At 43.3% G+C, this 13981-nt stretch overlaps 1 protein-coding gene across 1 annotated transcript in view; it reads right to left on the reverse strand.

Annotated features, from left to right (window-relative positions):
- Positions 1-13981, reverse strand: part of MED13 (mediator complex subunit 13) — a 52326-nt gene that overhangs the window by 2451 nt on the left and 35894 nt on the right. Inside the window, exons 13-29 of the mRNA XM_014881143.2 lie at positions 12899-12989; positions 12504-12718; positions 11913-12109; positions 9817-10733; positions 8271-8438; positions 7036-7259; positions 6319-6508; positions 5373-5838; positions 4527-4746; positions 3763-3954; positions 3410-3633; positions 2827-2969; positions 2544-2702; positions 2269-2454; positions 1934-2082; positions 1539-1712; positions 397-497 (exon numbers count right to left, since the gene is read on the reverse strand). Coding sequence (XP_014736629.2) covers positions 397-497; positions 1539-1712; positions 1934-2082; positions 2269-2454; positions 2544-2702; positions 2827-2969; positions 3410-3633; positions 3763-3954; positions 4527-4746; positions 5373-5838; positions 6319-6508; positions 7036-7259; positions 8271-8438; positions 9817-10733; positions 11913-12109; positions 12504-12718; positions 12899-12989 — 4016 coding nt within the window. The remainder of the gene's footprint in view (positions 1-396; positions 498-1538; positions 1713-1933; positions 2083-2268; positions 2455-2543; positions 2703-2826; positions 2970-3409; positions 3634-3762; positions 3955-4526; positions 4747-5372; positions 5839-6318; positions 6509-7035; positions 7260-8270; positions 8439-9816; positions 10734-11912; positions 12110-12503; positions 12719-12898; positions 12990-13981) is intronic.

Genomic DNA, 13981 nt, shown 5'->3' on the forward strand with positions numbered 1-13981 from the left:
TCTGATGTATTCTAAATTAGTGCCCCATGTTTACACAGGTCTGGGCTCCTGTCCTTCAGCACTTCAGATTTTCCACAAGATTGCTGTGCCATATTCTGGCTTAACTATTTCTGTCTTTTCTGCTAGACCCCAAACTCTCTTCTAGTTTGAGGAATTCATTGTTTTTCAAACACTTTCAAAGACTGATTAGTTAAAGAAGGGCTTAGAGATGTTTGGTTTAAATCCCACTGCTCTGTGACAATCACTTAAAGCACAGCCATTTATCTGCACTAAGGGTATCAGCTGCACAGAGGGAAAAAAAAAAACTAACTGCAGGAAAAACAAACATGCAGCTTCACTGCAGCAGCATTAAAAATTAAATGCACGGTATTTTTGCAAGTGACCAATGATAAATACCTGAGCACATCAGAAGTTTGATTAGAATCAAGTGGATGGGAGTGTTTACTGTGGAGTAGCTCGTCTGATTGCACTGAAGGCACGTGGAGGTGCAAAGAGGCCTGAGGAAGGAAGAAGGAAGCCAGAAGTTATTACCTGATCAACTACACCATATTTCCTTCCCCCACATTGTTGTAGCTTGCAGTCCCCCTCTCTGTCTGACACACAAGCCAAAACAAATCTTATCCTTAGGCCAAGTTTAGGAATTAGCAGAATATTTCTATTCTCTCACACAGATCTCTGCTAAAATCACAGTGCTAGTGGCAAAACATTTATTAGGGTTTTTTTTAAATCCCTTTTCTACATTAAGTGATTGTTAAAAAAGCAACTCAAGTGGCCCAAGATGTCTAGTACCACTTGGAAGTTCAGTTGCTTTCTATAGGCCCGGTCTATTTATATTTCATATCTAGAGCTGCTTAGCATAAATAATAAATCCTCTCTTCAAAATAATATCCTATACCAAAGCCACAACTGAGCTTAGACCAAGAGGAACTGCTAATCCAGACACAAACAAGGCTGCACAAGATCTACCTGGATCATTAGAAAACAAAGCACAGTATTAGAGATGCTGATTTGTTAATACAGAAAGTTTCTCTGTATACCAGTGTACAGCCTTAAATGTGGGAATGTGTCTTGGCTGTGCCATAAGGAGATAAGGAGCCCAGACAACACTCAGACAGGTGATACAGTGACTGTAATTTGGCAAAGCCAACGTGCAAAAAACAGCTTTTATGCTTTGTGCAATACAGAACAGATTCATTTATTCCTTATTTTACCCAGTGCAACTGAGTTATTATACTGTACTCAGGTACCTCCCTCTCTGCCACCAGTCCCAGCCTTAGCCAGAGCTCTGTCCAGGAACTCAAACCTGTTCTTACAAAATCCTGGAGAATAAAGCCAGGAAAAGAAAGAGTCCAGACTACCAGGAAGATCCCATGAGCAAGGCAGAACCTTTCAAACAGCCAAATCTCAAAAACTGAACACCTGGCCTTTCCTGAAGCAAAGGAGAGCTATCCCCAGACACATGCACTGACTTTGGTTTAACCAGAACAGTTTTCACCCTCAGATCCCTCAGGCTGCTCAAGTCTCTACCAGGACAGTACCTTAAGAAACAAGGGACACTGATTTTGTGCTTGAGGACACGCTGACCAAAACCAGTCAGGCAATGGACCTGCTTTGGCAGTTGACACAAAATAACCGAGGGCCAGTGGCTGCTGCAGTATATTTGTTACTTCATCATGAGATTCTGTGGAAAGCAATCGATCTGTGCCTTGACCCTGGAATACAACAGGCAATGGTTTTGGATTAGGAGAGGACAAATTTAATAGAAATTATCTGTAGCTTCTGAAACACAAAACATTTGGAAATATCCATGCATGACATCACAATCCAATATTCAGGTGATCTAAAACCTTTCATTCCACCAAAGGAAATAAACAGATGGAAAAAACACAGACAAAACACACACACACAAAACTGTATTTACTCCAATAATTACCTTGCCCATATCACCTCCATGGGGGTAGTGGGACCCTGGAGAATGCACAGGGGATCCACCAGGAGATGCAGGAAGAATATTTATAATATCAGGATCAAGATCATCTCCAGTGTCTAACAAGTCAAAGATTCCCATTCCATCTGCTCCATCTAGAAAAAGAACAAGACCAGTGAATTCCTACAATTTCACTATGAGCAGGATATGACAAAACATTCAGAAATAAAGTGATTTTCCACAGAAATGGAAATGGTTCCTTAGAATGAACAGTTTATACTTATGATAGGGGGAATGACAAGGGGTTTTTTAGAAGGCAAGAACAAATCCAGAGTACAAACCATTGTTTGTGTTAAAGGCCAGATCCAGGTTCTCAGTGGTGTAAGTGGATGATGCCACTTGCACAGATGCAGAGGTGGGGAACACCAGGATGTGGGTGCAGGAGGTGTCCTGGGGCGTGTTCAGCTGAGATGTTTGCATGTTCAGAGTGGTGCTGCGCCCGAACACGGAGCCCGTGGACACGGAATCTTTGGGAGACAAATCAAACATTCCCTTAGTTTTGTAAAGCCTCAACTGTTAGTTCTCGTGCCAGAAAGAGAAAGAGTTTCCTAAATACCTGGCATAATAATGAAGGATCCCTGGGGTTCCATGGCCACCAAGCAAGCACTGAGAATGCTGGGGGAGTCTGCAGCAGAGATGCCACACATCCTGCACATGTCCTTCAGCCTCTTGCTCAGGGACTGCAGGTTCCGGCGGCTCAGCAAACAGCTCCAGTCTGGGAAAGGAAATCTCATTACTGAGGTTTTCTTCCAGAAACAGGGGTGCACACACTTGATATTACTGAAAAATTAAAGCTTTAGATCAAGCTTTAGACTCTTAGAAAAAAATGCTGCTGTTACCTTTTAATTCCCCATGTCCTATTCTTCCCAAGCGGCCTATGACAACTCTCCATGGCAAAGAGCTCATCTGCACAAGTCCCAGGCACCATTCCCAGAGTTTCTGGAGACCAAGTCTGCGGGCAGAGCCCTTTTTCCTGCGAGCTCTACAAGCAAGAAAGAAGGGAAAACAAACCTAAAACCCACCTGCAACAAGTTTTTAATGCCACATTTAGAACTTTTTTGTATTAGCCTGAACATTTACATGACCCAAGAGCATTGGTATTGCAGTCCATGAGCTGCAGCTTCAGGGGGGTTGGGTTTTTTTAATTAATCACATTCTAAAACTGACATTAGTGAGATGGGGAAGTATGAACACACACAAAGTAACACCCAAGAATCACATGAAACTAAGCTATCCTCTTCTAGAAATTTAACTCAAAACAATATGCACATAATAGGGAAAATATTCATCTGCTTTAGCCACTTTTGCAACACAGCAAGTCTACAAAAGGCAGTTATTCTTACAGCATCAAACCAAATGTAATTCTTCAGGGGAATGAAAGAAAATATACTTGTTAAAAATGAATTAAAGTTTGGTTCTTACCTGTTTGGTACATCAATATTAATTATGCAAGTTTCTAACTGCTCTCCATAGAGGTCTGTACAGGATGCAAGCAGCCACCTCTGATCATGAGACAAACAGTAGCCCACAAAAAGCACATTATACTTCTGGCCAGCTTCTCCAAAGGTTTCTCCCAGCTCTGTTTGTTTGTCTTTTACTGGAGCCAGTATAAAAGGAGGGGTGTAGAGTCGAATACACTCGGGTCTCTAGAAAGATGACAGAACAGACAATGAAGTTTAGGGAAGAAATGATTCCTAACATTAAAGATGGTTGGTTGATAAGCAGGGACCTTCCTCTGAGCTGGACAATTCCACAATCTCATTAACAATACTCACATCAGGGCTCCTCAGAGCAGTTTCCATGGCTAAACCTGGGCCAAAGCCAGTTAATGTTTTCACGTTGGTGGAAGTTGGGAGAGGTCTCCGACACTGAGTGAAAGCTGAAAATGCCAAAGATTTTAAATGCTGAGTGTAAATCTGCCGGTCCTCGTGTTTCACAGGCTGGAGCAGGTACTGACATGGGACAATCTAGAACGGGAGAGGAAAAAAAAAAATCAATCATTGTTTTATCAATAGATTAAATGGCTCCTGACACAATATTTGGTACACTGCTTGTTGAATTTTATTTTGCAGTCAAATTTCTTCCTGCTTTTCTTTAAGCCCTGTGGGGCTTAAAGAAATTATTCTCATTGAAATTTTCTTCAGGAGAAAAAATAATTTGTTTAGAAGAGAATCTTAATGATTCCCCTAAACAGCTGCCCTCTGTAACTGGTCCTGGAGCTGCTGCTGGAAGGAGCTCTGCTTACAGCCCAGCAGGGTCAGGCTGCAGAATCCAGCACAGGACCAGTACTTCACTCAGCATTGGAGTGGGCACTGCATTTCCTCTGAGATAAAACTGAGGAGTTTGGAATGTACAACAAACAGGATTCAACTTTGGTTAACAGCACCCAAACTGCTCTAAAAACTATAACCTAATGATTGAACAGCTGGAGAACTCTAAATAATGTTTGTGAAGGAAATGAAACTTCCACCTTGAGGGCGTTCCTGCCCCCTAAACACAGCCAAAGCCAGGGATGCTCTGTTTGTTTCTGTTGGCTCACCTGCACAGAAATGATGTTCTTGATGTTGGGAGGAAGAACCTGAACCATCTCCAGGAAGCAGCGCAGAAGTCCAAGTGTCCACAGACTGGATGAGCTGCTGCTCTCATCCTTTTTTTCATATGTGAAAGGATCAATGATGTAAACTACAATTGCAGGTGGATAGGTGATAGCATGTGAATCTCCATCTGTGGGGACTCCAACTTTATCACGATCCATAGTGCTGGAAATGAAATTTTGAAACCGGTTACAAACAGCTGAGTTTTATAAAGATTTGGTTTTACCTCAAAACTAGATCAAATTGTCAATTATTAATCTGAAATACTTTTGAGTGAACTGTGGTGTAAGAAACAGTCTTTTAAAGTAATTTTTTTTATAGGAGCTTATCAGCAACTCTGAATCCATTTTCTTTCCTTTAGCCTTTTTTATTACAGCAGCTCAACAGCTCAACTATTGCTTAACTGGGGAACAAGAATATCTATAGTAAGAGCTGTCTTCACCACTCTAACTTTGATTATAGAAAATAGAACTCTAAGATGGTGCCAATTATCTATCTCCCCCTCCTTCCCCAGCCCTTTAAAATATTGAAGTGAGTAGTTTGGTGAATTTTCTCTCTTTAGAGAGAGAAGAAAAAAAAAGGAAGTTTATTTTTGTACCGGAGCAGACACTGAGATTCAGTTAGAACTGCAGCTACAACTGGAACCAAGAGGTTCATCTCCACCACAACTGAACTCTCATTCTCCCTTAAAAGCAGCTTGGTGAAAATAAATACAGGATTTTTATTGAAGGGGTAAAAGTGCACTCATAAGTTCACATTTTCCAGCTGAAGGTGTGATGACAGCTCCCTACCTTTCAGAAACCTCTGGATGGGGCTGTGCAGGTGCTGCAGCCGTGTCTCCAGACATCCCTGCTGTTTGCAGTGTTGGCTGTTGCTGCTGCCCCCCAGTTTGCCCATTTGGGACTGGTGCAGCCTGGGCAGGCAGGGAGGCAGGAGTGGTATTGTTCATATTGCTGAAAGGTGGGAATGAGGAAGGCTTGCTCGTCGGAATGCCACTGCCCAGGCTGGCAGAGGAGGAGGATGGGGCAGTGGTGGTCAGGGTGGAGTTGGCTGTAGTGGCTGCAGAGGACATGGCACTGCTGGAGGTCACTGTGATGCTGCTGCTGGTGGGAGCTGCGGGAGCCGAGGCCGGAGTGTTGGGATTGGCAGCAGGGGCTGCCACGGGGGGCAGAGCAGAGGCTGCCTGGCTGCAGGGAGGGACCAGGTTTGTTTGGGAAAGTAGAGAATTGTCCAAAGGCTGAGAAGCAAGATAAGGACCTAAAAGCAGGGGGGAAAAAAAAAAAGCATAAATTTGATATTGCAGCTGTTTCAATGCTTATATGACCTATGGAAGTCTACAGTTTCAACAAAACAGAGCAAACCTTGAGCATCACCTTTCCAATTAAAATACCTATACTAAATTTTCAAATTCTATTTTCATAAGAGCCTTTCAGAAATATCAAGTAATCTGTTTTTAATATAACTTTTTTTCAGACGTGTTGAATGGCAGGAAATCACTGCTTCAGAATCCAAGTCACCAATAAAAGAAGAAACCAAAGTCCCTGTCAGGCAGCCACGCTGCCATTCCCTAAAGGCACTGCTGCTTGGTAGGAGGCCATTTCAGCACATATTCAAATACAGTTTAAAACCAGAAAACTGCCCCAATCAGCAAGACAATAAGCCATGATCCCCGATTCTCCATTGCAAAGGAATAAGTGGCAATTGTATGAAATAAGGAACATTAAATAAAGGTCATACCCAGCTCATATCTGCAAACTTGAGCGTAGAGTTTGAGTTTGGAGAATGCATCGTTGTTGGCATTGGCTGTCTGTGAGAACCACTCTGTGACCAACTTCTCTGAGAGCTTCTTGGAGGCTGTAGGTCCAACCCTCATGATCCCATCAGGCAGTAACTTACAGATAGGTCTGTGCTGACCAAGCCTGCAGGACTGCAAAGGTAAACAAAAGCTTTAAAAGCTGTTAAATATCACAAAGGATATATCACAGAAAGGCAGAGAACTCTCAGTTGATTTACAGTTTATTTTAGCTCTAGAATTGCACCAGTAGGAAATGCTGAATAGTAATTTTATGGGTTATCGCCAGCATTTTCCTAAATGCAAGAAAACCAGGTTGATAATAATCTACTCTAATCTTCATTCGATCCAAGCAATACAAGCATGTAATTAATTAATTAAAGGGAGGTAACACAATTAACGCGGCAATGCAGAGCTTTGCCAGCGGGTGGCGTTTACCGGATGGGAAACGGCGAACACTGAAAGGAGCGGGCAGCGAGCACACGAGCAGCCCTTATCTTCCAAGTGCCCATTCCTAAAATCCCTGGCAGCAGCTTTCCCAGATAGCATTCTGAGCAGGCGTCGCTATCAGCTCCGACAAGCCCGATAAATCCTTATGAGCACGTATTAGAAACAGCCTTCCCCCAAATCCATTTCACTGCAAACTGCCACAAATGCTGTACCTCGTAAATTGCAGTCAGATCCCTAAAGAAGCTTTTGGCTCCGTTGAGCAGAGCCTCGTTCTCCGGGCACACCACAACGTAAGCAACGTCTCGCTGAGATCCGTAAGGTTCCAGCATCAGCCTCTCCCAGTAGGGCAATGCAAATGGAGACAGCACCAGGAAATCGTAATCGTATCCCAACAAAAATGTTGGGATTGGCAGTGGTTCTGGGGACTCATCCGTTCCTGGAAAAGCAAGGCATGTTTTTAAGCAGAAAGCTTAAAATTAACTTCAAGGAAACATGAATAGAACAGCCTCTGGTGTTCCCAGCATCTCACAGGAAGGAGCACTGGCTATCAATGGAATAGTTCTCATTTTACAGATCCAAAGTGTAGGATCCAACCCATCAGCTGATTGTTTTCATTTAAAATATCTCAGGACCTCAGGAAGAAGTTCCAGTGTTTTATATTTCTATCAGTATACAGGCAAGCAGGAACAGACCTGCACTGTCCAGGAAACCTTTTCCCACTCAGGGACCAAAGGCAGGGAAAATAAATATTCTAAGCAGATGGGTGAAGGGCCAGAGAAGGAACCAAACTTAAGAACATGCATTTACATGTACTGTAAATGTATAATGTATTGCCACGTTCTAAATATAGCTACAAAAGATCTGCTGGTGAAAGGTCACTCTTGTAACACAGTGGTAAATCAATCTCATATGCTAATGAAGTCATCAAATCGTGAGTGCACAAAATTCACCTTCTATCTGTAAATGCATCACGTGTTGGCCACGCCAAACATTTATCAAAGACAAGAATAACCAGATCTTGAACACAGTTCTGACAGTACTGAGCAATAAAGCACACTGTGTCAAGCATTTCAAAATCAGTATTTTTAACTCCCTATCTTTAGAGTAATTAAAATGGGGTGAATGGAAAAATTTTGAGTATAAAAACTTGAGCAGTCACTCTGTTTTTAACTCTAAACCCATCTTTGCAATTTGGGTGAATGTCAGGTGCACACAAACAGTGCGACTGAAGTTGTAAATTTTAAATGCACATCTTTAATTCATTGCCTATTTTAAGAAATATAAATATTTTCTGTTTTTCTAAAGAGAACAATTCTCCTCTGTCTAATAAGCTCTCGTTAGTTTAAAGAAAGGTCAAGTGCTGCTCAGAATTCCAACAGGCACCGAGTTGGTGTGGCTGGAGCAGAGGACGGGGATGCCCCGGAGCAGAATCCCGTGGAGCTGTTACCGTAGGAGCCTCTCCCGGCCATCTTGTGGAACTGCTGCCAGGTGAGGGGTCCCTGCACGCCCCAGGACCTCACTGTTCTCTTCTTCTGGATGGCGTCCTGCAGCACGGGCTGCAGCGAGAGCAGCATGCGCAGGATGTCCTGGGAACACTGCATGCTCACATCCACCACTGCGGGGACACAAACGTGCTCAGGGCAGCTGCACCACAGCCGCGGCCCCAAACCACCTCCATTGTAAATAAACATTCTCCTCGAAAAAATAAAAAACACCTGCAGGCCACCCAAAGGCTGGGATATAGCAAGTGGAGCATACACAGATTTACAGTTCTCTTTTACAGTTCTCCCTCTTCCCCTGATAAAATACACGGATTGATTTTTTTTCTTAATCGTGTTTTTCCTCTAGAATTTTTACCCCCCCATCTTATGACTTAAACTAAGGGAAAACACCCTAAAATAAAAACAAAACAAATAAAAACAACCCCAAACAAGTTATAGAAGCCTGAAACTCCCAGATTGTCCCTCCCAACAAAGGCAGATTGGCAGGCTGCCACCCAGTGCTCATTTCAGAGAAATCAGGGAAGCCTCGAGCAGACTCAGCCCATTCTATCCAGAGCCACCACTGGGCCATTTCAGGTACAGGGCTTTAGAATGAAAAGCTGATACAAAATTTGGCATGGCTACAATTTCCAAGTCTTCTGTTTTAAAGTATTTTTACATCTTTGTGTCCAAACACGGAGTCTTCTCCTGTGTGCCTGAAAACATCAATTTATTTACAGTCTGGGCTTTCCAAGTTAATCTCCCAGTGAGGCACAGGGACCTGGCTGTGTTCTCCCAGGATTCCTCCTCATCTTCACTTACAACTACCTGTGATTCATAACTTTATCTTTCACCCTAACCCTGTTAAGAGTTGCCACTTGAAAATTCTATTAGAGAACAGTAAGCAAACACACACAATGAAGGGTATTCCAGCAGACACTGCATCATTAGTCAGGCCCTCAAAGGAAAAATCCAAGGATTTCTGGCAGACCAACATGCAGTGAAGGCTACAATACTGCTTTTTTTGCCACATGTGCCATTAACCTAGTGCCCCCCAGCTCCTCCTTGAAGAAGGGGGGAAGCCAACTGAATCAGAGCTGTTGTTTAATTCTGCCACAGTGGCCTTGACAATACGGTCACCACTCGAACCCCCTGCACTTCCTACAGGCATCAATCATTCCAGAGCCTCTGTAGAGCCACTCACCAAAAGCTCTTTAAAGGATAAACCCCGGTGAAGTGCTGTGGACACTGACAGTGGGCTCATGTTACACTTCAGACATATATTGGGAATTTACAACTGAGGGCAGCCAAGGCCTTACTCTGCTCGGTGATCAGCACAGGACAGAGAAGGGCTGGTTATTCTGAACATCAGCAACCAGAGGTCTGTACGAGCACACAGGTGGCAAAAACAGCCTTCAGAATCCACAAAGGAAAACCACAAGAAAAGACCCTTCGAAAACAAAAACCCAAAACAGGTGGACAAGTAGAAAATAAGCTGTTTTCAATATTTACCATTTCTTTTTGACCAGTGGTGCAAGCAAGTAGTTTTCACAAGTGCTTCATCAACTTTCCCTCCTGACATATTGTCCATGAACTGCCGTCCATGTTCCAAGGCTAAGTAGCAGTCATTGCAACAATCCCTTTCTTCTACACGTACCAGGTTGCTGACAGCACCAACTTTGGCCATGGAGTCTTGGTCTGCAGCTCCAAAGGGTGAGAACAGGTTGGTGCATTGATCCTGCAGCAACAGTATCAAGTCATCAGGCAGTTTCTCGGGTTCTTTCAGCCCTCCACTGCCGTGTTCAATGGAAGTAGCTCTGAGAGCTTCAAAGCGTTTTTCTGCTTCCTTGCCACACTCCGTGTTTCGCCCCAGAATATCCAGCTCATCTTCAAGAAACAGCCCGGAACTGTTGCCAAATTTTCTATTCATAACAGCACTGAAACCACAGGTACACCTATACTGGGCCTCTTGTGTTGGATCAGGAATGTAAACTCCAACATCAGCACCTTTGATGTTCATATTGCAAACACAAATGCAGCAGCTGTCGAAGTTGCAGTCTTTGAAGAGGTTCATGACGGACTCGGAGAGGATGAGATTCACATACAGGCTGTGTGCCTCGGGGATGGAAGGCACTGTGGCAGGCTCCACCGAGTTCAGGGGCCGGCACGTGGAGGGTGTGGAAGCTGGGGAGTACAAATCGGAGTTCTCGTATTTCACTGAGCCCTGGGCACTCGCAGGCCCGCCGGCTCCGCGGGGCGTGCGGGGAGTCCTTGGCGTTCTGGGGGTTGGGAAGCGAGGGGTGGAAGGAGAAGGGAGGATTCCAGCGCCGCTGTTGCTGGGTGGGGCGCTGCTGGGGGGCATCCCAAACGGAGTGTGGGTCTGGGGGGTGTAGGCAGGGCCGTACTCCTGGTCCATGGTGCTCCCATCACTGCCGGCAGCCACAAGAGAAGGAAAGGCTTTAAGTACACAACAGACTGGGTTTGAAGTTTAAGACTCAGATTTCTAAAGAAGGACCTTACTAATTAATATGTGCTTTTTTTAAGCTAGTCTTTCATAATCCACAGCAAGATTTTCGTTCCCTAAGGAACTTCAAGAACATTTGTTCTAAATGACTTTGCAGGACTCCCACTGACAGCACCGCTAAAAAATCTCTCCCTGGCTCCTTTGGTCTTTTCCTTTGCACAAAGCTCCCAGGAAACAAGTGTGGTCAGAATAAATTATAAATTCTGTGGTTGTATGGAGTCTAAAGGACACCTTTTTCATTCATGTTTTATTTACATGTTGTGTTGACACACACTAAGAAAATAGACCAGGTCTATTGACAGCAGATTCAGCTGAATCCATGAGGAAAGCATCACCTGGAAAGGTTTAACATTTTCTTTCCTAAGCACCTGAGCATTTCCAAGGGCTTGTAAAGCTAATGAGACCTGGAAACACATTGCTAATGAGTAACAGAAGCAACATCAGTATTTATTCCAAGATTTAATATCCATATAATCTTATCAAGAAATACATAGCACCTCCTTGCTCCCTAATCCATTTCTACCAGCTACTAATGCAGAGGAGAAAAAGAAAAAAATCTTTTCCTCAAGAAGAGCTGGCAGCAAGACCACCCCTACCAAATGCAGGGTACAGAAATGTCCCCTGCAGTTCTGCTGTGGCCAGGCCCAGTCACACAGCACAGGAAATGTTGTCCTACTCCCAGCACAGCTGAGTTTACTGCTACTTAAGAAAATAATTTAAGAAACAGCAGCACCACCTACTAAGCCCTTCCAGCACTGACTACACCACTGCAAAAACAAAGTCCCAAGTTTACATTTATCTTGATTGTTACCATCTTCATTACTTATTAAACCTGGACTTGCACCATTAAGCTTCCCCAAGAAACCTTTAAAGGAGACAACAAATAAAATGTATGTACAGTTAAGAAGCTCTTTGAGAAGAGCCTCCTGCAGTAGGTTTAGCCAGGAGGATGTTTTTAAAGGCTCTTGTCAGTTGTATAAACACAAGAGTATATACAAATACTCCCATTACTGACTGACAAAATTCAAATATTTAGGGGTGGCAAAGTGAGCAGCTCACAAAGCTGAAGCCCCCAGGGTCGTACCCATCTTTGATGAAAGGCATGGCAGGGCCTGGAGGAAGCAGGTCCAGCTTTCCCACAGCCCAGCTCTGGCGGTAAATGCACTCCTCGGGCAGCTTGATGGGAGGAAGACACTGGCTGGGAAGAGTCTTCAGGGGTGCAAACATGGAACATCCCACTAAAGCTTGACAGTTCTCAGGTTTATAAACATAAGAATAATCCTGGAAGGCAGACATGGGAGAACATTAGTGTGTAAATGAGATCACTGCAGCAATTAAATGCTTCTCCAAAAAACAGGACCGAGTTCAAGCAGCAGCTCTTTAACCCAAAATCCTGACACAGCTGCAAGAGGAAGCTGAGATGTGTACACACAATATTCACAATGCACCAAAACAAACCTCAGTGAACTGCAATGACTGAAAGGTCAGGTATTACTCTTTTAGGTTTAGGTGGTTAAAAATCACATATTTACTACAAAGTGTATTATCTCCCCCAAAAATAATGCAGGACAAGTTACAAATTGTACTTAATCTCCCCCAATTCCTATTCAGATTTAAGTAATGAACTGATCAATAATCATCACAAGCATTGTCCAGGGCTGCCAGCACTACCTACCTTGATTTCAGCAGGCTTGGGGCTGCAGAAACCCTCATCTACTTCAATTCTGAACTGAGCTCCCACAGTAGAGCTATTCCCTTCCAGCACTGTTCCTCCAAGTGTAGTGTCCATGCTGCCATACTCCTTATTGTTCATGTTCATTGGAGAAAACCCCATAATATGTTGTTCCAGTGAAGGGGGAGTTGGATACATTTTATGGAGATCTGCAGTGCCTAATTTCAGATCAGAAGCAGACTTTAGAGCATGAAAACTTTCTGAAGTCTTTCCTGAGTCCCAAAATTTCACAAAGGAAAATGAAGGGTACACTTCCAAATTGCCACAGCACATATTAGAGTCAAATGTTTAGAGCTAATATTCTCTTTAGGCAAAAAGAAAACACAAAGAAATCTTACTTATGCATGACAGTGGGTCTAGATTTCCTGTTTTTGCCTCTTTGCAGTTGGATTTGTCATCAGTGCCATTCACTGTTCGTTTAGATCCAGGCTAAGAAAGAAATATTGTCACAAAATCACTTCAGACATAAACACACGTTCATGTTTCCTTCTAATAAGAAATCTCACCTGCACATACAAAGCTGAGACATTGTATAATATTTAGAAAAATTAAAATAGCTCAGAAGCCTAAGGTTGGGCTTACACTTGTTCTTAATTCTTGGAACCCAGAGAACCTCTCCCAACAGGTCACAATGTTATTGAATCCAAAAATCTGTTACAAAATAACCCTCAGCCTGTTAACAGACAGTAAAAGAAGCTAAATTAGGGCTGCCCACAGTCTACCAGAACAAACCATAACACTCCCAGAGCCACATTAACATCACAGGTGTTACCACAGGAAAAGACAAACACAAATCCTGCAACAAGAAATACAGGAAAGAAAAAACTGTCAAAAGTAAAAGATTAAGAGATATTTTAGCATCTATAAACAGTTCAGATGTCTACAGAATGTAAGTGTTCATGTTTAAGAGCAAACACTTCTTTTACACACTGATGATCTTTGATGGCTGTTAAGATCCTTCAGCCCTTACTCAGCTCCAGCTCCCATTAAAGGTGATGGGCATTTTGTCTGGGTAAGGGGATTTGGGATTAAGCATGGAGCAAAGTACAGTTCAGAAAAGACAACTGATTACAAACAGTATTGAAACAGAAACTAGAAAGATAATGGATTCAGAGCCATCAGAAACTGCAAGAGAAACTGTTCCAAGTCAAGCTGCTGCAGAGAAGCAGCTTCTTTGGCAGAATGTCCAGTGTTCAGATGCCTTTTCTCTTTCAGAAGTTGCTGCTTCGTTTCAGTATTACCTTGATGAAGCAGTTGACCAGAGCCCAGACCACAGGAAAAGAACACACTAGGACCTGCTGAATCTGTACAACTCAAACTAAAGGTATGTTCAGGCAGCACACATCGTGGGGATTGCAAGGAAGTAAGATCAAAAGGTTGTTTGCATCAAAAATCTGCCTGCATGAGTCAAGCAGAACAGT

Source organism: Sturnus vulgaris, chromosome 21, assembly GCF_052056855.1.
Source record: "Sturnus vulgaris isolate bStuVul1 chromosome 21, bStuVul1.hap1, whole genome shotgun sequence".
NCBI lineage: Eukaryota > Metazoa > Chordata > Aves > Passeriformes > Sturnidae > Sturnus > Sturnus vulgaris.